We start from the raw sequence: 26,288 nt of genomic DNA, 5'->3' as shown, positions 1-26,288 counted from the left end.
ACGCCAATACACTTGATCACGCCAGCACACAAGGCAGCAGCGGAGAAGATGGCAGAATACGCTTTGTAACCACAAGTAAACAAGTGAGTACCAAATTGCAACATATAGGCTTTGGTGCTCTAGTGTAGATGAATAAACTTCTACTGATTAATTTGAATTACTTTGGGTAACCAATACACGTACAGTCTATCCTGGACGCTGTATATGTCGGGAACTGTCACGACCTTAGATTAATCATGCAAAGTAATACCTAGGTTTGTGGAGTGCTTACTCTTCAAACCTAGCATTAGATTGCGTGTGCTTGGTTCCACTTTTGGACTATGTGGATAATTACCAAAAATCACCAATTTGTAGTCTACTAAGAATTCTTACTTCCCCTGTCTTTTCTGCAACTCGAGACCACAGATGCAACCAAATCTAATTGGTACTGACTTGCGTGTCATTTTTCATTAAGGGGCCAATGTCAGTCCACACGATATAGTAGTTACATTACCTTTCTTTATCAATGAGCCTGTACCCTATGAATATTACGATGTGGCTATACCCAACTTGGCGAGTTTATTATAAAACTCATACTTCTGGTTATCAGTAGAGTTTATGTCTAGTGTGCCAGACCTGACTATATACATAATGTCAATACATAGTAACATGAGTATAACAATCTGCATGTACCATCGCTTTTAGATATACCACCTACAGTGTAAAACTAGAGCCCCATAAATGGAATTGGAATGAGATGAGGTAGGGCATTACCTGTTCCTATGCACGACCGACTGGTAAACCCCAGTATATAATATGAATATATTGTAGCTTGTGTGTCTTTCCACAATCTACTTTCAATGTTTCACTTGTACCACTCAGGAACAGGCACTAGAGACTGAGTGGTTTAGACTGCTATACCTAGCCTATAACATCACTTTGACAACTAGGACACTTGGTATTAAGGGACCTATCACAACACAACACACACTGTTTTTTTTATTTCTCCAATATGACACGTGGTGACCCAACCCACATCTCCCCACGCGCTAACCAGTGTAACCATTCCTTTATTCCCTAAACTCACATGCCATGTCCGGGGTCACCTGACCCAGGTTTTGGGATATTCTTTTGATCACAAATGCTCCTCCTTAATTGGACTATGACTTTGTTGTAGATATTAAGCCCTGATGAAGTCTGGTGTAAAATGAATAGCCTGAGACTAAACACTTGTTGGCAAAGGGGCGCATATAAAGTGAAGAAAAATAAAAGAGCTATTGAAACCAATACCTCAATGTTATATCTGTGTGCCTGGAGAATTTTTGTTGTCCTCCTGGAACCTTCTCCAGCGTTGGTTAACCAGGTTCATAGCCTCTATGCTTCTATAGCTTTTGAACGGAGTGAACAACTGATGTCGGTCCTACATGCTCTATTGCCAGTCAGCTGTAAAGGGTGCATACTAGGTTTCATTTTGCCATACTACATGTATATATGTATGCTTGGGTTTTAATAAAGCCTGAACTTAGCTGGTTAGCTGGCTTAGGAGATTGTCCAAGTGGCAATACATGGACAGGAGGAGGATGTAGAGCTAGTGAAAGGATTTCGAAGTCCACTTTTTTGTTGTTGCAGTTTTATATAACTCAAACTTGACCTGAAGGTTTTACATGAGCACCAGGTGCATTACAGATGGACACATTCATTTTTTTTAGGCACAGGGAGATTAAGTGATTTCCCCAGAATCACAGGATGCTCGAGCCTCGAGCCTGCTGCCAGACTCGAACCTGTTAACCCAGTTTCAAGGTCGGTCGCTCTAGCCGTTAAGCCACATCCTCTCCCAACTTGTCAGAAGCAGTGTTCCTGCAAGTGGTTAGTTTTCAATTTCTTGAACCGTAGGCAGGTTGGTGCTGTTCTGATGTTTGAGGGGATGTTCTACGGGATCCTGTGGGGTTTATGCTGAGAAGACTTATTTTCTCCTCCATGCAGCATACAGTCTCTAATATGGCAATGTCAGAGCTCATCTTCTGCTGTTGACCACCATATATGTTAGTTTTTTAGCTAGGTAGACAGGGGTCTTGGTGTAGAGGAGCTTGCAACTGGCGCATCTGATTTTGAAGATAATCTTGGCTTCGAGGGTGGACCAGTGCAGGTCCTTCAGTGAAGGGTGATGCAGTTAGATTTTGTCAGCCCTTTGATGAGCCATGGCACTGTATGAAGAATGCCTTTCAGGGAGGTGAGGGTGATATCTGTGGTACCTTTGGTAAAGGGTGTTGCCTTTCATCTAAGTGGGAGAGGACTTCGGCTTGAACGATCATTCTTCAGTTTTGTTTTTCTGGGAGAAAAAGTTTTACTTTTTTCAGGAAAGAGTTAGAATCAGACTATCTTAGTCTTCTTTGTAATGTGTTCTTTGAGAGAGAAGTTTGAGTTGAGGGTAAATTCAAGGCATGTGGCCCACTCTGTCTGCATTTGTTGGTTTTTGAGACTTCCCTGTTTCTTATGGAACATTTTATGCCTTTTGTTTCTGAACTCCTGATCTCTACAACACATTTTCTTTATTTGTATGTTGTTATATTTTACTCTCAGAGGATGTCCTTGCTGCTTGTTCAGAGCTACTAAGGTTGAGCAAGCTATTCCTCTGTGATACCAGTTTATTAAATAGAGCTCCGATTGTTTTAGCTTTGTCGGAGACCGGCCACAGTTATCATCAAGACTGTACTCCCTCCCCACCTCTTTGCGTAACAACAATTCAGGTTCCTACAGCTTTCTTTCAAGAGAGTCAATAATCATTGCACTTGTATGGCAGACAGTAGCCATACCAGGAGCTCTTTGCACTAATAATCACATGCTCCATCTGTCAGGATCCGAAACAGCGCCAAGATGCCCCGGGTGAGACGTGCGCTATAGCAAATGTCTGTAACAGAACATAACATAACATGACAACACAAGCTGAAATAAATGCTGGGCTGGTGCAGTGAGGGGGGTCACTGTACTAATATTAAGATGATTAGAAAGAATGTATGTATATGGTATTGCTATGGCAGAAAGTGTTGTATGTGTGTTAAAATACAAGGAAAGTCGGCTTATAATTACCACGGTTGAATTGGTGGTTATAGAAGACAGCCCCAGTTATCCCTTCCGATACCCGTATGATGTGATTTACCATGCAACATCTCAGAAAATATACAATTGTAAGAACTAGTGTACTCTTCATTTTGAAATTGCTCTATTGCTATAAGGATATGTATTCTGCAACCTCAAATGGAGCCACATAGAGAGAAGCTTGTCAGGGAAACGGGAAAATACAGCTTGTTACTAAACTAGTTGCTAAACTGTCTGAGCTCATCCTAGATTACTCACTTTAGATGCAATAAAGTAAAAGCATGTAGCAATATCGGCAACTGCTCATGCGCGTGTCCGCCTCTCTGGAGTCTAGTTGTCAATCAGTAGTTAAACCAGTGAATGCACACAACATACAGCCCTTATCAAGGAAACGGATTGTAGCGGTGTTATAAAACATAAAGGTGGTCAATTTATTGGGATCTACATGGGTAGTTTTGCTATGTACATATAATAGTAGATCATAAGTACCGATGTTTAGACATCATTGATATGTTACTACTCAGGTAAGGAAAACTAAATAATCTAAAAATAGACTTTTCATTGCACTTTTCCTTATAAAGGCCAAGATGGGTGAGGGTGTCCTCTCTATCCTGTTGGGCAAACTTGTGAATGCTCTTTCATGTCTCAATATAATCTGTTTATCAAAGAAGTGATGGATTTCATTGTAGGAGTCATGACAATGGGTCCAAAAGAACAAAGCAACGTCTTGGATAGACATGCAAATGCAGAGCACCTAGAGTAAAACAGAACAGAAATCAGGGTGGAAGCTGTTCCCTTTGACCAAGTGATGGTGCTTAGGAAATCCTGGCATCCATCCATGCCGGTTCTATGGATTTGCAGAGGTTGTAAATGTGTTTGAGACATTGATTCAAGGCGCAGGGACCAGCATGAGACGAAGAAAGCTTTTGTGTAACACAAACCTTGTAATTTGGCACTAATGCATTCTGCAAAAATGTGTCGTTAGAAAGCTTCAGTCCAGTCAGGACTGCTCAGAACCAAGTGACAGTGGACACCACCAGGAGAGAGATATGAGAGACTGAGCATTAGTCTTTATAGCAAGTGCTGTGTCCCCAAATTGTTCAAGGCCCCTAAAATCAATGTCACCATGTTGTAACTGTCCTGCTACGGGCAATGATGAGTATATTTAAAGGCCCTAGACGAGGCAACCCCCTGTAAATAGTAGAGAACCCATGCACAGCATCGGCTTCAGGGAGCCCTGTGCCATTCCTCTGGGTAGCTGTGAGAGATGAAATGTTCCTTCCCTGATCTTAAATTGTATTATCAGCCGAAGCACATGGGGACCAAATCACAAAGGCATTTACGAGTGCGTGGAGTACTGGCACCCTGGGGTATTACCTCACCTACTCTTTTTTTTTTTTAATAATCTTTATTGGCATTTCAATAAGAAAACACGAGTACATTAATCATTTCGCTTAGCATAGATCTTCTACACTCCCTTACATCTGAGACGTCCTCCACTATTCTTTTTACATATTAGTACAATTTTCAGGTTACAACTTTATATTTTGACAATTCCAATTTTTAATCCTATCATTATCAGTAGGATTCCAGCATATTGCTAAGTAATGCCAACATTACCCTGCAACTCCCCCCTACCTATCGGAAAACTGTCGGGCCACTATATTCCTTGTCGCCTATGTGAAGCGTCCGCGGAATGAGTCATCTGTTCCCTTAACCTATGATCGTGTGATCCCCAGAGTCTGTGAGCAGTCTGTCCCAGCTAGAGGGGGTTGTAGCTCGTTTATCATCACCGACCAAGCCTGGAGGTCATCTGCTAGTTTTTCGTCTCTCCTAACTTGCGCCATTCTCACTCTCTCAGCAATTGCCCATTCACTCATGTCTTTCAGCCACCCGTCTAGCTTCGGGGGTGTCGATTTTTGCCATTCGATTGCAATGCGTCTCTTTGCGATTATTAAGCCCAGAATCACAAATTTCCTGCTCAACTTTTTGTGTTTTGATGTTGGTAGAAGACCCAGTATTACTGTCCGCACTTCTTTGGGAACCTCCCAGCCCGAGGCCACCCTTATTTTTTGTAGTACCTCCTCCCAGAACGCTGCCACTGGCAGACATGTCCATACCACGTGTAAGAAGTCGGCCTCCGGTGATCGGCATCTGGGGCATACATTAGAGCGCTCTGGGTAAATCTTGCAGAGAATTTTCGGAGTGAGATAGGCTTGATGGACATAGTTATATTGTATTAATTTAAAAAGCAGGTGTTGGAGCACCCCTGTTTTACCCCTTCATAAATCCTACCCCAGTCTTTGTCTGTTATGTGTTCACCTGTCGCTACTTCCCATCTTGCCTGTACTGGGAAAGTTTTCCGTGGTAGATCCTCGGCATATTGCTTTGTAGAGATGGGTTATCATATGCCGGCCTTGCGCCATATATAGCATCACATGTATTACTATTATAGTTCTTTATTCGATTTGAGATAAATCATAAAAGCATTCACAATGTTAAAACAGAATTAAACATATCAAAATGTCTTCCCTATATTGATATCTCCGCTAACATTATAGTCCACATCCTACGTTAAAAGGCATTACATACACATTTTAGAATAAAAAACTCTAAAAACACCATAAAAATTGTCAAAGATCAGATGTGACAACACACTCAGTTCCAATTATTACAAATCCCTCTCGAGGTTCTTAATTTAAGTGCAATCCGTAGAAAATTTACAACACAATGGAGGGTAAAAACATCTGAGGACATTTTTAAAAATAACAAAACAACACGAATCTGCTTAATACCAGTATTCCTGAGTAAAGCCTTTAAAAACCTTCTCCTTGGGTAAGTATAATATTAGCAGATAAAAAGAAAATGAGAGGTATCCTGTGGAGACAGGTCGTCGCAGCCACGGGCCCTCTCTCTTCTACATTTCTCATAAAACCCCCTGGAGATCCCAGGATTTGGTCTATCAAATTTAATCTTAAACGAGTTATTAAGAACCTCTCATGAGGACTGGTCAAAAGGATTAAATAAGGTGCTATAGTCGGGGTAGACTTCACTAAAATATAATTTCTGACAGACTCCTTTTCTAATTCGGTAGTCTCCCGTTGTGACTGACTGAACTTTAAATACAGTGTTTTAATGTCCGTCTTGTCTTTCTGGCTTATAGTGACTATGGGGCCTATGCATCAACAATGCCATTTGCGATTCCTTATTAGCGAAAAATAAGGAATCGCTAATAAGGAATAGCAAAAGGCTATGCATGTAGGAATCGCTATTCAAATAGCGATTCCTTAATATTCCTTATTACCGAATCGGTAATACCGAATCGGTAATAAGGAATACCTACCCATTCATTCCTATGGGCTTGGAGGCCCATAGGAATGAATGTAAAGCCAGTCTGTATTAGCGATTCGGTATTACCGAATCGCTAATAGCGGGAGCACTTTCAAGGGTGCCAGGGTGTCAGAAGGACACCCTGTTGCACCCCTGAAAATGATATGTGCACATATGTTGCACACACACATGCTCTAAGGGCATGTGTGTGCGCAACATGAAACTTTGAAAAATGCACAAAAGTGCATTTTTCAAAGTTTTTGCAAATTACCATGCAGTTCATCTTCATGGTAATTTGCTCCCCCTATTAGCGAAATCGCAAATTTTTTTACTTTGATGCATTGCATTTAAGGAATCTCACTTTGGGATTCCTTAAATGCAATCGCTATTTAAGGCATCGGTATTTAAGGAATCCCTATTTAAAGAATCGCTATTTAAGGATTCCTTAAATAGCGATTTCTGCTTTTGGGTTGATGCATTGGGGTTGGGTATTTTTTCCTTAATACCGGGAGCTATTACCGAATCGGTATTTTACCGACTGGATTTTGGGTTGATGCATAAGGGTGTATATCGAAGAACAGGGCTGAGCGACCCAAGTTATGAAAACCATCCCTCACATATTTTAACCAAAGGATTTTCATAGAGTGGTCCAGTGTGAGACAGTCCTGGACCAACATCCTTGTCAGACCAAGCTCTTCGCTTTGCCAAATTTTTAACCAGAATGCTAGGGGTTTAACTGCAATAGTATCCGAGATGTACCCGGCCCCCAGTTCTTCGTGCGCTATAAATGCAGGGGTACTGCTTGGTATCCGCAACAAGCACCTCATGTATTTATTTTCCTCCCTTTGTAGATTGTTGAGCTTTACAAATCCCCAGACCTCACTTCCATACAAAACCTTGGCACAGCAGATTGAATTGTAAAATCATGTCCGGAGTCCAATACCCTAGTCTTTGGCCATAGTTCATAATTGCACCTGTAGATTTAATCAGGGACAGGGCTTTATTGTCGAGTAGATGCTTAAAGTTTAATCGGCCGTCGAATATTATTCCTAAATAGGAAAATGCTTTACCTAGTATGTGTGTCCCAATAGAGAAATTGTACGATTTCCCTTTCTTGTTCCCCATTTCCATCACGTATGATTTTGTGAGGTTCGGGGACATATCCAGACTCTCCATAAACCTCACAAAGCCATCGATTAGCAACTGCAACCCATGGGGGGTACGGGCTAGTAACACTGCGTCATCTGCATAGAGCAGAACAGGAACTGCTCTTTCCCCTATGCTCGGCAGATCTGTTTCGATATCGCGCAGGGCGGCATCCATCCCGTTAATATACAACGTAAACAAGAAAGGTGCCAGTATGCACCCCTGCCTGACCCCACTAGAGCATACAAATTTATCTGTGATGTCCCCCTCCTGAGTATACCTTACCGCGGCGGAGGTATTGTGATGCAGAGACTGCAGGATGTTAATTATAGCTATGTCTACACCCTGACTAGCCATCAGGGACCACAGTTTTCTCCGGTTCACACGGTCAAATGCCGCAGTGAGGTCCATAAACGCTAGATAGAAGACCCCCTCCTTCGCTAATGTATATTTGGCCGTGATGAGGTAAAGATTCAAACATTGAGCTACCGTGGATTTACCGGGGCGAAACCCATATTGAACGTCAGTGATTATATTAGTGGATTCAGCCCAGTCCATCAGCCTATTTAAAATTACCCGATCCAGAACCTTTGCTGATACATCAATCAAAGATATTGGGCGGTAACATTGCGGATTGTCCCTGTCCCCTTTCTTGAAAATTGGCACAATAATTGCAGACGACCATGAACCTGGCACAGAGGAATTGCTGCATTTAGCACCCTTGTCAATAGGGGCGCCCATACCTCTGGATTGTATTTAAAGAGGTTGGGCGGAATCCCATCTGGTCCTGGGGCCTTATGTCTAGTAAGGCCATCTATTCCATCCCTTACTTCTGCTAGAGAAAAAGAGACCGGTCCACTGCTGGCTAAACAAGCTGTTGGTTGCAGTTCCTCCTGTGTATGTATGGTATGGTTATACAGGCCTTGAAAATACTGCCTCCAATGTTCAGGGAGAATATTCGCACTTAGCCCAGATTTATTCGTGTCTGAGAAACATGGACTGTTGATGGTCCTCCAGAATCGTGCGGAGTCCTTCAACTGGGCTGCATCCACAAGCTCCTCCTATGCTAGGCGCTGCAACTGGCCTTTGCAATTTTTTACCACTTGCTTATAGGATGCTCGACATGCGCGCACCCATTCCCTATCCCTGGGCTTCTGCTTGAGCGCCCCCTTCAGTTTCCTCAGGGCCAGCGAACAGTGACTGTCAAACCACCGCGGGCTGTCCATTATACATCTCGATGTGGTTGACTTCAACATGTTGCTGACACTTATCGTGATGTTAAAAAAAGCCTCCATCAGATCCGCCCCTCTTACCTCCAGGGTTAGCAGTCACTAAAACCTTTAGCCCCATTTTTAAATAAAACGGCATTAAATTCAGCTGTGTCTACCTGGGCCCATCTAAGCCTCCTACCTTGGTCCACAAGTCTCAGTCTACCCCTCTCCATCTGACTGCCCCGTGATGGATTATGACACTGAATTTCTAATGTCAGGGGATTGTGGTCACTAAATGCGCTATGTTCGATGGTAAATTTTATTATGCTACTCTCTAATGTGTGGGATATAAATATGTCATCAATCACTGAGTGGCACCCTCTGCCTTTATATGTCGGGGGTACTACACAACCAACCTTGTTAGTGGCCATATCCAGTGTGTGAGTTAAACCAAAAGCATATAAAATACTTGTTAGCACCTTTCCCGTTTCCGTGTGTTCCAAATGTGAACCTTTAGTAAGGGGGCATGCTAACCAATCACCCTTAGCCACCTTTAAATGAGGGCACATATGGCAGTTGAAGTCACCCACTAAGATCATTTGCGAGGTGGCACTTGGATTTGTTGCATTATGCTCCAGCCAGCTATTTAACTCTGCTAGACTATTTGGGCCCTGAGCAACTGTCTGGGTGGCATTGTAAAAATTTATTGAGGTGACCCTAAGTCCTTTTGATCTAAAGGACAGCCCTTGTATATTCTTGGAGTCACACACCAGCTCATTCCAGCTGCCGCATAACTTCAGGGCAGCGAACATTAACAAGCCCCCTATTGCTCGCCCTGCTCTTGCTTTAACCGCCGGGCGAAAGAAGGATTTGTAACCTTCTATGAAAAAGTTATTCTCCGTTGCCCATGTTTCCTGTAGGCATATTATATCAAAGCCCTTTACAAAATTAAGCCATTGAGGCACCCCAAGCTTACTTGCCAACCCGGCTATGTTCCAAGAGATGATCTTTATGTGACCTTGTCCAGTGTCCACCTCTGGTTCAGGGGGTCCACTATCTTTGCTACCAAGATCTACTAGCCCCACCCACATCTGGTCTGTCTCGTCCCTACAGACCCTATGTGGGACTTCTATTAGCTCTGCGCGCGAGTCCCTAATCATGGCTGGGGGTATAGGGGTTTCAGGGAGACTGTCCTCACACTTACTGGCCCTCAGTCAGTCTATTTCATTTAGATCCCCTAATGGCATAAAAATGTTAAAAAGCTCCATTGTCCCTTCCCAAGGGTTCCCGCTTGTACCTTGTATGTGGCTATCCCTTGCATTAACACCGATAGATCCTAACACTGGTCTATAAAAGAACCCTAATGGCATGGGTTTGATGCTGGTCCCTAAATCAAATAACCTAGCTGTGTTTGATAGGATCCCCTGCACCAGCCCCGGGTATCTGAGGGTGACAATTAAACAATCCCCTCCATAAACTTTTTGAGACCTACCTATCCATGAGACCCTGCAGACCATGAGAATGTGCCGGTAATCTTCCTTATGGAATCTAGCGAATTTGCACAGCCAGTGAACCACCTAATTAATTAGCTGCTCGGTGGTCTCTTCGTGCTTAAGTGTGTAAGCTGGCACACCTGTTAAAACCACAGTGTACGGGTTACAGGCTGGGGGAGATTGATAACTTGAGATGCTTCCCTCTGGTTGTTCACTGAAGCCCCCTGTCTATTCTGCTGTTGGTAATTTACAGTAGCCCTATTTTCTATGATTAACTCTGAATTAGGAGGAAGTGACTCCGTCCCTCTTGTGTCAGCAACTCGGGTGATCGGGTGGTCTGTTACGTCTTTACCACTCCCCCTCTGTATGGTCCCTCCCTGTGAACAATCAGTACACTTGTGTCCCCCTGCTCCCTGCCTATCCCCGTGCGTATTATGCCTATTGTGTAATCCAAAGCCCTGGGGAAGAGGGGTATCGGGAATAGCTGGTTCCGTTCTCACCTGTTGGGTTGAAAGACTTCCCCCCCATGTGCGAATCTTTTCTCGATTGAATGCATCGTAATTTCTCCTCGATTATATTTAACTTATTCAGTAAAGGCTCTAACATATTGGCCATCAGTGTTTCTACTCTGGGCCATTAGTCATTCTCACATTCACAGACTCGCGGGAGCTGGGGGTGATCCTCTATGCAAAGCTTGTCTACCTCCACTGACTGGTCAAGGGTATTTACTCTAGATGGTAACTTCCTCGCTCTGGTCTTCTGCCATTGAATCATTTGTTGCTGATGGGGTTTTGGGCTGCACCAGGGTTAATTAGGCTAGCCCTCTGTTTCTTACTTGATCCGGTGCGAGCTGCTCTTTCCTCTCGACCACAAGCTGGGTTTGGGTCCAAGATTATCAGGGGCACTGAGTTTTCACTAGGCGCGACCAGAGGGGGGTTAATGCTAACTGTGGTCGTCTTTTCCCCATTCCCCAGAACTGTGTTTCCCGGACCCTGTTTCAACATTTTGCTGACACGTGCTCCTAATAAGATTCCTTGTGCTTGCCTCTCTTGCCCCTCTTCCCCCTCTCCCATGCCTTCTCCACGCCACCTCCTTTCTGCGGGTACAAGCTCTAAATTAGGCATTGCACATGCGGGTGATTTAGCCCCACTCAGCCCTCCCATCGATGATCTCTTATGGGTCACTACAGTATCCAGTGATAATCTTTTTTCTGTTAGAAGGATTTCATGCGTCAACACTGACTTCGCTCGATCTAAAGGTCCCACAAGTCCCCCTCTGCCTGATTGCATATCCTTCCGCTTAGCCCGTTTCGCCATATATTATGGGGAGATAAAGAAGGAACAAACAAACAGCAGAGTCAACAGTACCTTACATGGCGGATGTCCTTCGGTTGTAAGCGTCAAGGGGGTGGCCCAGTCCGGTCTTCCTCAGGTTCAGACGGGCACAGACGGGCCCGCCCTTGGCCCGGGCTTCGCGAGAAGTTAAGTAGGCCCCCCTGGGAGGGCGCAAACAGCATCAGCAGCAGCGCCTCCGGACGCGATGGCAGGAACTTCTGGGGCTTCTGGTCCCGGTGTCACTGTAGTTCTAGGCGAGGAGTTAAGTAGGCCCCCATGGGCGGGCGCAAACAGCGTCAACAGCGGCGCCTCCGGGCGCGAGGGCAGGGACTTCTGGGGCTTGTGGTCCCGGTGTCACTGTAGTGCTAGCCGCGAGGAGTTAAGTAGGCCCCCCCTGGGCGGGCGCAGACAGCGTCAGCAGCAGCTCCTCCGGGTGCGATGGCAGGAACTTCTGGGGCTTGTGGTCCCGGTGTCACTGTAGTGCTAGGCGAGGAGTTAAGTGGGCACCCCTGGGCAGGCGCAAACAGCGTCAACAGCAGCGCCTCCGGGCGCGATGGCAGGGACTTCTGGGGCTTGTGGTTCTGGTGTCACTGTAGTGGAGCCACTAGGAGTTAAGTAGGCCCCCCTGGGCAGGCGCAAAAAGCGTCAGCAGCAGCGCCTCCGGGCGCAATGGCAGGGACTTCTGGGCCTTGTGGTCCCGGTGTCACTGTAGTGCTAGGCGAAGCGGCTCCCACATGGAGAGTTCTTGTTACCGGCGGTTCCTCGGGAAATGTTGTCCATATCTCCCTGGCCACCTGCGATATTTTTGCATATTGTAGGTAGTGTACAGTACCTAGCACAAAGGAGATCTCCGCGTTTGAGATAAACTGCTCATTGTGGTATAAATCACCCATTGACAAACAACCTCCCACTTTCCATTTTTGGATCAACATTGATTCCACAATCTTAGCAAACCCTAGGATTGCCCATAGAGGGGCTTCTGGTGCGTATGGTGCATGCCTCACCACTTTTCTGACCGTGTTTTCCCAGACCTCTGCGACCTGCCGAATAATGTATGGCACTGCACTGGGAACACCTCTACCCCTCATTAACAATTCCGGAAGAGAGCCTCCCTCGTAAGACCCCACCAACAGTCTCTTTTCCCAGTTATCCTGGTCATCCAACCAGTGGATTGAACGCTGTAGGTGTGCGGCCATATGGTAGTGTTCCATACATGGGACCTCCACAACCCCCCATCTGCCAGGGCCTTTGTAGAGTTGAAAAACTAACATGCTTGCGTTTGGGACCCCACAACAGGTCCGTCATAAGGGTATCTAATTCTCTAAAAATGCTGGGCAGAATTGCATAAAATTAATTTTGGAGTACATATAAACATCTCGGTACAATGACCATTTTCATGATTGCAACCTTTCCCATCATAGACAGGGGCAAATCCCTCCAAAAACGTGCCGAGCCACGAATCCCTTCTACCCCTCTGCCCATATTAAGTTCCATGAACTGCTCTGCCGGCTGTGCCAGTCTAATCCCCAAATATCTAGGAGGGTCCATCGTCCAGGGCAAGCCCACTACAGGTGATGTGTCCACCGGCCGGCACGCCAAACCCCCCAGTGGCAGCAGTTTCAATTTCTGTGGGTTTACCCGGAGATGGTACACCCTCCCGAACTTCTCCAGAACAGTCAGCAAAACTGTAATTGAGTTAGTCGGCTGACTACAATACACCAGAGTGGCGTTCGCATACATTGAGACTACATGGCTACTATTCCCTACTTTAATACTCCATTCAGTTAACCGATTCCTGAGCGTCCACCCTAAGGGCTCCATAACCATAGCGAATATTAGCGGGGAGAGGGGACAACCCTGCCTCGTGTCCCTCTCCAATTGGAACGACTTAGAGATTCTACCTCCGGTCTTCACCCTCGCGCTGGGTCGAGCTTAGAGCAGCTGTACCCAATTTCTAAACCCCGGGCCCAGTCCCATTTTTTGCAGTACTGCCCAGATAAAGGCCCAAGCCACCAAGTCGAACGCTTGTTCAATATCTAGAAGGACTATGGCAAGTTCTCCCTGTAATAAATTGGGGTTGTGCCATACATGGGCCAATCATCTCAATTTAAGCATGGTGTTCCGCCGTGGGATAAATCCCGCTTGCAATGCAAATGCGACATATGCGGGAGGAGTCTGCTTGCCAGAACACCGCTCAGCACCTTCACATCTATATTGAGAAGCGAGATCGGTCTGTATGAATTGGGTTGTTGTGGGTCTCTGTCTTGTTTTAGGATCATTATCACTAAGGCTTCCTGCATTGAGTCTGGCAACCTCTTCCCTTGCAATGCCTCGTTATAGACCTCCACTAATCAGTCCACTAATATTGGTGCATATTGTTGATAAAATTCCGCCGGCATACACAGAAAGAGCAAAATGGCATTAATTATTGTTTATGTGCAGGAAGGAACACCTTCCTGCACATAAACAATCCTTAATGGCGATTTGTTACTTCTATGTGTGTTGCAGAAAGCAGCATGCATGGAAGTAGCAAATCATCATTATTTCATGATTGTTTATGTACAGGAAGGTTCTCTTTCTGTGTGTGCTGCAGAATGCAGCAGACATAGAAAAGGTAAAACAAGGAGAAATAAAATTATTTCTCGTCATTTTGCCATTCTAATGCCTGCTCTAACATGGTGTTAGTTTTTGGCGCTGCCTCAGATTTACAGATCCTTGTAAATCTAGGGCAGTGTCAAAAAGCAATGGGTGTTGCGGTGGAAAGCCCAGAGCAACACTCATAGCACCTTTCATACTAAGTGATGCGTGTAAAGGGTCCTTATTTACAAGGCGGCATTAAGCCAGTGGCTTAACGCCGCTTTGCAAATCTGGAGAAGGGCATAACGCCAACCGGAACATCACTAAAAGTGATGTTCTGGTGGCGCTCTCCCCTTGTATATATACCCCATTGTTTCACAGAAAGTTAGTTAACCCTATAAGAACTGGGTAGATGTGTTCCTGCGTACCATCGGCTGCTGTATTCTAGATTCTTAATCTAGTAGGCAGAATATTCTGTGAATATGTTGCAGTGAGAAAATGATAGTGACCCATTTGTTGTTCGTTGTTGTATATCGTGTTCCATAAATTCAGAAAACATCAGACAGATACAATAGATGCAGCAAATACAGATACAATAGGAGATTTCTGGGCTAGGAGGCTATGGAGATCCCCGCCTCTCCGTAGCTGAGGTGACCGAGGCCCCACCCACCTGAAGGAAGTCCACAGTGGCGTGAGGAATGGCGATCGCAGCAGAACGCGGAACGCTGAGTTAAACGCCAAGTTAAATGCCGAGTTAAATGTCGATCGGAAAATCTTTTTGATGCACCGTTTTTCACTGCTGTGAATGAAGATAATGAGCCTGATGAGTTTGACAAGGAGCCGGTTAAAGAGCACTTAGAGACACCTCGAGGGGGCTGGATTGGCTGAAATGGCAGATGACTACAGTGCCTTAATGGGGGCGAAAGGTTGTGGCGAAGGGCTGTGAGACGCTGTGGGGAAAGCATTTAAAAGTGGAAGGTGAAAAACGGACGACTGAGGACAGGGAGCAAACCAGCAGAGAGCAACCTTGACCGGTAAGAGGCTTCACGGGGTAGTTTGCGGCCCCATATCGCTGTGTCTCGCGAAAGTCTGTTAGCTAATTTTTGCAAATTTGGGTAGCTGAACAGCTAAGCGGAGACTGCAGTCCGACAGCAACAGCTGAGAACATTCAAATAAAAAGACTGATAACCCCTGAAAAGAGAGAGATTTTGAAGGAGTTACCTATGGTAGCACTCGGCTTCACTCTTGCCGTGCCTTGTGAAACTTTGCTAAATTAAGGCAAATCCGAGTAGCTAATAGCAGGGACCTGCAGTCGAACACCAGCAGCTGGAGCACTAGGAGACTAGAAGACTAAGGTGCGAACAGGGCAAGGAGTGTTGGTGTTGTATTGAGTAAGATAGCAGAGGGGGCGTTTGGTGAATCTGTTGGCAGTGTTCTCCCTCAACACTAAGGGTGGAGAGATCTATAAACCGATACCAAAATGGGAAGACATCAAAAGCAAGCTAATGCGGTAGCCAGGGTAGAAGCGGCGACCGGAATGAAAGCCAAAAAGCACCTAATACAAGCGAAGGGGGCTTCTTCTGTAATAAAAACCCCTGTCACTACGAACCAGTCTGAATTAAGTTCCAGCTCACAGAGCTCCACAGAAGAACATGCGGAGCTGCAACCAGTGACACATATTTTGTAAGAATTACCACCGCCACAAGAGAAGATTCCCACACCCGCATCCAATACTCTCGTGGAGGTCTCTAAATGACTGACCAAGGATTTAACTGGGAGCGCAACGTTCCCTCGGTTCACTAAAAAGAGCATTCAGCCTCCTGCGACTCAGGGTCCATCGTTAATCTGTTCAGCCTCTCCGGCAGCTCCCCAGGATGATACAACTTTTAATCTTTTTGAAGGGTTGCATATCTCTCCACCTCTGGAGGTTACGCACCTGGCCACGACACCTTTCGTGATATCCCTAGCGACACCCTCTGCTTTAGTAGACCTAGTTGAAGGAAATCCTGCACTCTGCCCCTTAAGTCAAGACGCCACAGCTACCCATCAGCCTTTCTTTGAACTAGACTCAATTGCGGAAAACATCACAAGACAGCATCCGCTAGAGACGCTAGAGAATGGGCAGATATCCAAAGATAGGTCAGGTACTGTAGCAGAGAAGGGCTGGGAACCAGCAAGTCACAGAAACGAGAATCTGCTTGAAAAGTCTGAGGCTCCTTCCTCCGGGATCAGCTCGCAACAGATGGAAGGGAAAGACCTGCTGAACCTAATATTGGAGGAAATTAGGGAGATGAAAAAATCCCAGGCACAAGAGACTGCCACTATACATTTAAGGCTGGAAAAAATGGAGGCATCTAATGCCGGATTCCCAGCAAGTCTCGACGAGGCAGAATTAAGGATCGCCCACCTGGAGGAGCAGATGAGCTCCACAATTCGGAAAGTTAATGAGGTGACAGCAGACAAGATAGCTCTTGAGTCAAAATTGGAAGACTTGGAAAATTACTCACACCGTTCAAATCTTCATATAGTAGGTGTTCCTGAGGGGAGCGAAGGGTCTATTACCCTCCGCTGCGTGGAAACTTTTATTAAACAAAAAGTGCTTCCTGACCATGCAGGGGATCTAACATTAACCAGGGCCCATCGGGTTCCAGCCCACCCCTTTCCAAATTCTAAGTACCCATTCACAATTTTAGTTAACTTTTCTGATTACAGAATTAAAGAAAATGTTCTAACAAAAGCTTTCCAATTGAGACCATTTGCTATTGATGAGAGCACAAAATGTCGAATTTTCTCAGACATGGCAGTAGGGGCGGCGCGAAGACGCAAAGAATTTGTGAAACCGTTATTGCTATTTAAGGCTCAGGGGGCTCAGGCATCTATCGCACAGCAGTCGAAGCTAAGGGTGCTGGTTAAGGGAAAGTTTCATTTATTCACGTGGGTAGAAGAAGCCCAGGAGCTTCTGAAAGAGATTACTGTTATAAGATGATTTTTTTTTTAATTTGTGTCCACTGTGGAAAATCTCTGCATACGTCTGGGTGGGGTCGGTCACTTAGGGTGCAGGGTCAGGGCACCCCATTAAGAGAAAGGGGAAAATGTGGGTTGCGGGGCCAGAGGAGACCACGTTTTGGAGGAGGGGAGGGTGGGGGGTAAAAGCAGTAGCAAAATGAGCAGTAGCAGGGACTTGATTGGAAATATGGTCAGGACTGTGAGAATTATTGATGTAGTTGGTATAGTTTACAGATACTTGGCTAAAAAATGACAAGTAAGTGCTGTATTCTTTCCCTTAACGTAAATGGGATATTAAACAAACGGAAATATGAGCCTTAATTAGATGGTTAGCTTATTTTTCACCGCAAGTATTATTTTTGCAGGAAACACACCTAAAAACCAATACTCCAAGACTATTCCTTCCTAGGTGGTCCCCACATGACTTTTTTTCTTTGGCAGGACTGGCCAAAAGAGGAGTAGCTTTATATTTCAGCAGGGGTCTTCCCTGGGAATTTGGCCAAATTCGGAGAGATCCCCAGGGGAGATGGATATGGGTCGAGGTCAAATTAAACGGCACGATATTACATTTTATTAACTACTATGGTCCCATTGTTGATGACATTACAACTCTGCTCAAAATTAGTGAGATACTTAGGGGCGGTACCTGGGAAAATAATGTTGGGGGGCGATTTTAATTTCATCCAGGATCTAAAGAAAGATACTTCGAATAAAAATAAAAAAGAGCTTAAACCCAAAACCAAAAAGGTGATAGAAGTATTAAGACAGAAACATATTTTGATAGATCCTTGGCATGACGCCAATCCATCCAAATTGGAATTTTCATGTTATATAACCGCTGAAATAGATATTAATCCATTCTCTGACCACACTCTTATTAAACTCGAAGTGGAAATTGGGGTATGCAGGAGGCCAAGATCCAAGTGGCAGATGGATCGTCTCCTCCTGCAGAACCCTCAATGGGTGATCGACACAAAGGAGTGGATTGCCGAATTCTTTAAGATAAATGAGAATACGGCAGAAATGTTTTCAGTTTGGGGCGGGTTCAAAGCAGCCCTTCGTTGGCTAATGATTGCTCTTTCCGCCTCTGAAGTTAAACATAGGAGAGAGACATTTTTTAAACTTCAGCGGGCAGTAGTTGAGGCAACACAATTAAGATATACACAGCCCGTTGCGAGGGGAGACGTTAGAGCCCAGCTCCAGAACATCCCTTCAGTGAGTTTACGAGGAGAGTCAAATGGTCGGCAAGATGCTTGCTGGAATCACCAAAACTGAACAGGAAGCAGCCATGATCTCCGAAATCATTGACCCCCAAGACTAGAACTTCTGTAGCGGATAAAGAAGAAATAGTTAAAGTTTTCTTAGAGCATTACAAGACAGTGTCTTTGAGAATCTGGGCCACTTCCTAATTGCTAAGACAGTGATATCTTGGGATGAGGCTCTAGGCAGAACTAGCAATCGAATCAAGCCTGGGTTCTTGGAATACTTACAGATCATAAATTTTATTAAAATATACAATCTTTTGTAAAGTAGTGCCCCAATTGACCAGGTCAATGCCCTATATAAAGCTAAATTAAAGGGGATAGGAAACTGGTATTCTTTGCTAATAAAACGTAAGGCACTTCCCCCGGTTGATGAATTTTTGGGAGAAATAACCCGGGAGACCAATTGTTCATTCTCTCATCAGGAATAGCAGTCTATGGCCCAGATAGGAAGTAAGGCCCTGAGAGCAGCCAATTTTAAAACAATGGCTTTTTTGTCACGGCGGCTGGCTTACTACACCCCGAAAAAGTTAAATAAACATCATGCGGAAGTGGATAATAAATGCTTTCATTGCCAGTCCCATGGTGAGGGAGACTGGCTTCAATATTTTTTACATGCCCGAAGCTTGAAGCTTTTTGGAGTAATGTCTTTTTAGCAATGAGCCAGGTAATTAAAAAAAAGATCGACCCCAAAACAGAAGTGGCTCTCTTCGGGCTTTCTAAAGTAAGGCCAGATCTGACCAAAGCCGAAGAGGCGTACATCTCAATTTGCTCTACATTAGCACATTCTCTAATTCTCCAAAATTGGAGATAGGAAGAGATTCCATCTTATCCTAAATGGACAAATAAAATGCAACGGATATGGAGATTTGAAGAAGCATATGCTAAACGGGTTGGGGAAATAAAAAAAATTACAGCAGTTTGGAAGTTTTTGATAATTGGGAGGTATCGATGGAAGTTTAGCACTTTAGCACATTGAACTTTAGGCCTTTACAATTGAAAGGTTTTTGATTGTTTTTGTCATTGGGCTACATCGATAAAAATTTAGCACTTTAGCACATTGCACTTTAAGCCCTTATATATTAGGGGAAATATGATTGTACTGTAATAATGGCCAAAACATTTTGTGTACTGTTAGAAGGATTTAGATAGCTATTAATGGATTCGAGTTTTTATTGTTATTATTATAATTGATGGAAATTAGTCACAAGTCACTTTAGGGTCTTAGATTAATGGGAAGGTGCAATTGTTCCTGATGTTTACGAATATATGGTTTTGCTGGACTCTTTTAAAACTATAATTGATTAACTAGGGTATGTTCATTCGTGTTTTAGCAGTTTCAGTTGACAAATGTATAGAATGTGTATCTGTTTAAAACGCGGACTGTTTTTGACTTGTTCTTTTTACTGATGACCAGTCTTATGATAATGTTATGTCCTCTGCTCTGCAAAAATAAAATAAAAAAATAAAAATAAATTCAGATACAATAACAACTGTTTTGTGTTGCAGTTTTTCCACATATGGTGAGGAAGCTGAACGCAGCCCTTCATGTGGCCATCATCCTGTTCCTCTGCACCGCCATGTCATTCTCTCTGATTAGTTTTGGCTTCTGCATCCACAATATCATCAAAGTTCCTTATCGCTCAATAAAAGGACCGGCTGGAATATGCTTGTGGAACGTATTCGCAGGTGACCAGTATATCTTGTTGTATATGTTTTGCTGATGAGTGCATTGCATCTTGATCATACTTTTATGTAATGAAATGTGTGTGTGTTATCTGGGGGGGATATCTGACATTAGAAAAATTCTATATTAGGACATTCGTCAAGTCCAGGAGTTTTGATGTTCTATGCTTTGAGCTTTTGTTAATTGTTTCTTGGAAACCTGCCTATAAATATATTTTTTGTTTTCACGATTATGTTGATTTATGATGTATCTGTGCTAGTTAACGATCTGAATTTATTTACAGAATTTTCTGTGCAGAGATAAAGAAAATGAAAGTTATGTGTAACAATAGTCAGAATAAATGAAAGTCTGCAATAAATGTATGAACGTTTGTGTTTAATTTTCCTATTTCATAATAGTTGTGTAAATACAAGTCACCAATAATAATAAAATACCTGCTACTTTACTGGAATTAAATATTACGTGTTAGGTATCAGTTTTGACATCACAAGGACAGCAGACAAAGCCAGCAAGCATTGTGAGAGGCAGGTCACAGAGCAGAACTGCCGTTCTGCGTAAACAATGAAAACAGTAACACGCTTTTCTGCTTTTTTCGCTGCAACTTCTGGGGTTTATTTAATCAGTACATATTGGGCCTAAACTGGGGGCAGCACATACCACGACACATTTCTTGGTGTGAAAAAGGCCGCTTTATTGGAAACAGGTGCACCTTACATCAGCATTCCCTTGGCCTGTGCCGTACAAAACTAAACCTCACTAAGTAAAGTCTTCCTACCTTCCCCCCACCCCCTCCCCTAACCTGTTTCCCCCCCCCCCCCCCTGCAACCATTATAAACAACTGGCCATTCCTAACATCTCTACACCTACCTAACTAAATAACTTCTTATATTATTCTCATAACTGTAACCATCCAACCTTATACCGAATCAGCTAGGAAAAAACACCCCCACAGCAATTATCCTCACACCCGCACCTGTTCCAGCGACAACCCCTTACACATGTTCCCCCGGATGCACCTGTTCCCTCAAAAGCCAACCGCAACAACTCCACCACGCCTTCCAAAGTCCCCCACCAAAAAGTCACCCCACACGGAATGAAAAAACTAAAATTTATGGGGAGGGGAGGTGGGACAAAAACCGACACCACTGCCCGCCTCCCTCACACCGGCTGTCGTGTCACGGCCACCGAAATGGTGGTTCGTGATACGAAATGGCCGGTTTTAAACCCTCCCGCCCAAAAACTGCCCAACTGTAGCCCAACGAGCCCAAAAGGAGCCCAAGGCACGCCGTACATGCCTACGGCTGCCCCCTCGGCCCAAAACTCCCCGGGGGTGGCAGGCCTCCCGTTGGTTGGCCGCCCCCCCCCCCCCCCCAAAATCGCATTCCACATGTATTTTTCATTTTGGAAACCGTATTATTTATTTCACTGATGAAACCAGGGATCAAAAATGTAAAGAGGTTTAGGGAAGGTAGGGCCAGGTATTCGGAATAAAACACCCTTTGCTGTGCGTTTAAAGGGATAGTACCTCTCGTCTTGGAGTTCTGGGACATAAAAGGATCTGTAGATGGTCACAGATTTCCTCTGTGGCTTGGAGTGTGCTAATAAGTACAGGTTACTTTAACATATTTATCACAACGCTGCCGTTGTGCACTTGTTCAAAACAAGTCATGAAGCAACACTTGTATTTCACAAAGTTCAATAATCCATATGCTCTACCAGCATTTTGAGGTATATATTCACTTGCACTACTATGTAGACAATGTCTCAGCTAGCTTGCACTGTCACACTATTCTCTCTGATGTGAGAGTACACTGATCAATGAGCAGCTGGTCTGTAGTTTAACGTTTATTGTCATGTACCCACCTTTGTGGTGCTGGAATAAGTTTGCCACCCTTCCTGCCATGCAGCTGCACTTATTGCCCTTCCTCATCCCTTTTCTCTAGTGGGAATATTAAGACTTTTTATTAACATGACTAGCTTTGGCTCTGCCTCCCAGGAGTAGTTCCGTCTCATCTCCCGCTATTAGCTGTTTAGTGTACCATTTCACATTCTTTTTACGGCGTGCTTGCATTCCAATTCTCAAATTCACCCATACATGCATTCTATGCATAAAGCAATCCTTTTGGAATTTTTCAATGCAGTAGCCCCATTTTGTTGAATTTAAGTTGAAATGCTGAAGGGCTGCTTAGGTCCAAATCTTAAGGTCATCTCTGAGCGTGCACTGGGGATTGGTGTTAAGCCTCTGGGCATGAATTTCTTCTTCACATGCCAGCATTTCATTGGTGGATATGATGTGTGAGTCTCCTCCTGCTAACTTTAGTTGTTGCAGATTTACATCAGGATTGAATGAGCACAACAGAACAATAAATAGGAGATTGACCTAGGTTGCAGCGATCATACAGGATTAGTGTCTTAAATTGTATGACTCTGCCTTTTGAGTGCTTTTACTGAGTTATGCTGGTTTGGGAGTGCACTTGATCATGAGACAGACATGCCCACAAGACAGAGTGAAATTATCTGTAAATGGTCATGGGCTACTTATGTACAGTGCTTACGGTCTTCTCTGAGCCAGATGTATGACAAAACCAAGCATGCCTTTACCATGCATGCCTGTACCACGCCTGCTTTTCCACGCAGCCTTTACCATGCATGTCTTTACCATTTTTTTTCCATGCATGGCAGGTATATTTACAGTAAGTAAAACCCCCTCTCTATCACAATATATATATCACTACCCATCCCTAAACACTAACCTAGCCATACCTTCCTTTACCACTACCCACCCCTAAACTCTAAATATGACATTTAATCTAATTATTTTCTTTTTTGAGAGGAACTGCCCAAGCCCCCGCCATTTTTAATCAAGGAAAATTAATATTTGAAAATGCTGTGGGGCTGCTCCTATAAAGATCTTATGCTCTTCTGAGAGTATGCACTGGTGACTAGTGTTTCGTCTCTGTGCATTTTGTGCCTTCACCACCTGTCGGGACTTTTCTTGGTGTATAAGTTCTTGACCCATGGAGTGTTTTGATTATCACTGATTCATGTCAGAAGTAAATGAGCATGAACAGGACACGTTGATGACAGTGAACATATCATTAGTCTCCCAAGTTTGAGCCCAACTATGGATGGCTATTCTGTCACTAATTCATGTCAGGAAGGAATGAGCCTGAACAGGAGACCGAAACCGATCACGCAAGATGATCTTAGAAGGAGCCTGTCCACAAGTCAGATTGAAATTATCTGGAAATACTTAGGGCCTCATGTAGGAAGCCAAATACCGGTCGGTAACGGCCGATTTTCGGTAAGTATACCGTTACCGACCGGTATTTTGGCTTTTGGTATGTAGGGGGACAATTTCTGTATTCGGAATTTACCGAATCGGTAAAATTACGAATACAGAAATGAGATGTAGGGGGAGTGTGTGGGTGATGTTTGGAGTCGGTATTTACCACCAACTAATAGTTGGTGGTAAATAAAGTATGGATGGTGAAATGCATTTCATAGCGCCTACAAGTGTGCAATGTGGCAGACATACATGCCCTTCGGGCATGTATGTGTGCCACATGTGCACACATGGCCGTTTCAGGGGTGCAACAGGGTGTCAATGTGACACCCTGCCACCCTTGCATGTGTTCCCCCCATTACCGAATCGGTATTTACCGATTCGGTAATGAGGCATACCTTCCCATCAATGGGAAGGTATGCCTCATTACCGAATCGGTAAATACCGATTCGGTAATTACCGAATTATTCCGAATCGGTAATATTTACCGACCAATTACCTACATATCATTTACCACTTCATAAATACCGAATCGGTAAAATTCGGTATTTATGAAGTGGTAAATGTGTCCCTACCTAAATATGGCCCATAGTGGCTACTCATGCCAGGGCTTAAAACCTTCTTTGGACATGCTTTGGTGGCTCGTTTTTCTCTTCTGAGCATGGTTGATCATGTGGTCTGCTTTTCTTGTGAAAGTTGGCTGGGGTTCATATTTTAAGTATAATTTGATGATTAGTATCTATCCAGTGAACATTTGAAGGTCAGCTGTTTCTGTTGCAGTTGTTTTCATTGCATATGCTCTATTGGTTTATTTAATCTGAATTTATCATAGCAGAGTCAATGAAATCATCTTTTGAAAATTGATGACATTGATCATACACTAATTAGTGTCCCAAGTTGTGGAGGTCTTCCTGTCAAGTGCCTTCATAGTCACCTATTTCTGTAAGGTGTGAGTAAGCATGAGCAGTGCAAATGCGCTGATTAGGACATCAAATTGCTTGAGTGCACCTTTTGAGGGCTTCCTTAGCCACTGGTACATGCCAGGAGTGGATAGGTGTGAGTGGGAGACATACACTGATCAAAGTGAACATGCGGTGATGAGTACCTCAATTTGTATTAGTCTGTCTATGGAGTGCTGGCGTTGCCACGGATTCACGTCAGGAGATAATGAGCAAGAACAGGAAAGAGACACCGATAACAGTGAGTAAGGTTGTGCCCATAAGACAGATTGTAATTGTCTGGAAATGCTCAGCGGCTACTCGTGTTCTGTACTTAAGATCTTATTAGACAATATGGACTGTGGCTCTACCGGGTTTTGTATCCAAAATGTCGATCAATTGATTGCCTGGTCAAACTTCAACTATATTAAACCTTTGATTGAGATCTGAACAAATCAACAGCTCATGAAAGATCAATAATGACAAATTGTTAAAAATAAATACGGCCGATATGATATAAATCGTGAATCATTTACATTTAAATTCAATGTAAAGTGTGAATATTTAGCATTCGTTTTGGATAGTGCAGTGCTCTGTGGTGTGTGAAACAGCGGTGTATACAAATGATGCAGATACAAACAATACAACTATGGCTGCATTAATCATGACAATCAAAAACGACAGCGTTCAGGTATTTGTGTATTTTGCTTTACGTAGCAGTCATAGATGAACAGTTTGGCCATACCTACCCAATACTGCAAATATTTAAATGTTTCTTTAAAAACTCGAAATGGTAAATGGAAACAATATTATTACAATTGTAGTAGTCCTTCTTGTAACAATAAAAAATATATATATATATATATTCTTGGTGAAATATTATGTTGCTTTCCTTTTAAACCCAACAGACCGGAAGGTACAGGAATTTAAATCCAAATACTTATTTTTGATATGATATCCAACAGATCAGAACACAAATTCGTCAACACATAATATTCTGATGTTTTAAGATCCAGCCAAACCAACGTGTCTGGGGCAGCACTCTACCACTTCCTCGGGGCTGAGCAGGGATATCTCAGTGTGAGCCCAGCAGTCTTGAGTGGCTTGAATCCTCTCTGTAAGTGAAATAGAATAATATAGAACCTCATTGGATTCATTAGATCTATCCACTTTATTGATAAGAAATCCTCAGGTCAAAATCATCCAAGTGGTATGATACAATATTCAGTTGGGTGTCATTGTAATGGTGTCTAAATGCTGAGTGAGTAGTGCGAACAATCCGTGTGTGCACAAATTGACTCCTGTCAGTAACTAACTAATAGTTAAACACAACTGGCATATTCTCTCAGAATGAATATTAGAGCCACCATTGTTTGCATTCAAATGCAGTAGAAGTATCAAACATTTGTTTTCAGGGCACACTGGATAAAACATTAACTGTCCAATGAGACGTCACTCCTATTAAAGGAAATTATAGATATGGTGAATGCCAAACCGGTAGATTTACCACTAGCACAAACATTTCTTAATTTGGATCCCACAGACATACTCTAAGTTATTTTTCTAACTGTAATTCGTGTAATGTGCTAAAGCACATCAAATGTCAGTGTCCGACGACATACAGAGGATATATGATGCAAATTGTAAACCATCTAAGCTGTCATCATCACAGTTGTACCAGATGCAAAGTGAACACAGCACCTTTGGTCAGACACTATCTGAGCCTGTACACTCTGAGGACGATCTACAACAGCTAGTAACTGAGATCATGAATCAGTACAATAAAGGCGGGAATATTCTTCAACTGCTGACCTAACGTGAGTGCAGAAGGATGAATTTACTACACACCACGGTGGATAGCTTGATTGACGTCTGTGAACTGAGCAATGTATTGATGGATTTTTGTAATACTGTACTGTTTTCCTGCATTTGTTACACCAGGG

The 26,288-nt window shown here is 43.7% G+C and overlaps 1 protein-coding gene across 1 annotated transcript in view; it reads left to right on the top strand.

Moving 5' to 3' along the window:
* CLRN2 (clarin 2) overlaps positions 1–26,288 on the top strand; it is a 236,410-nt gene that overhangs the window by 127,650 nt on the left and 82,472 nt on the right. The window contains exon 2 of the mRNA XM_085642374.1: positions 19,944–20,123. Within this exon, the coding sequence (XP_085498500.1) occupies positions 19,944–20,123 (180 nt within the window). The remainder of the gene's footprint in view (positions 1–19,943; positions 20,124–26,288) is intronic.

Source organism: Triturus cristatus, chromosome 2_2 (genome assembly GCF_964204655.1).
Source record: "Triturus cristatus chromosome 2_2, aTriCri1.1, whole genome shotgun sequence".
Classification (NCBI taxonomy): domain Eukaryota; kingdom Metazoa; phylum Chordata; class Amphibia; order Caudata; family Salamandridae; genus Triturus; species Triturus cristatus.
This window is presented reverse-complemented; position numbering and strand designations above follow the sequence as displayed.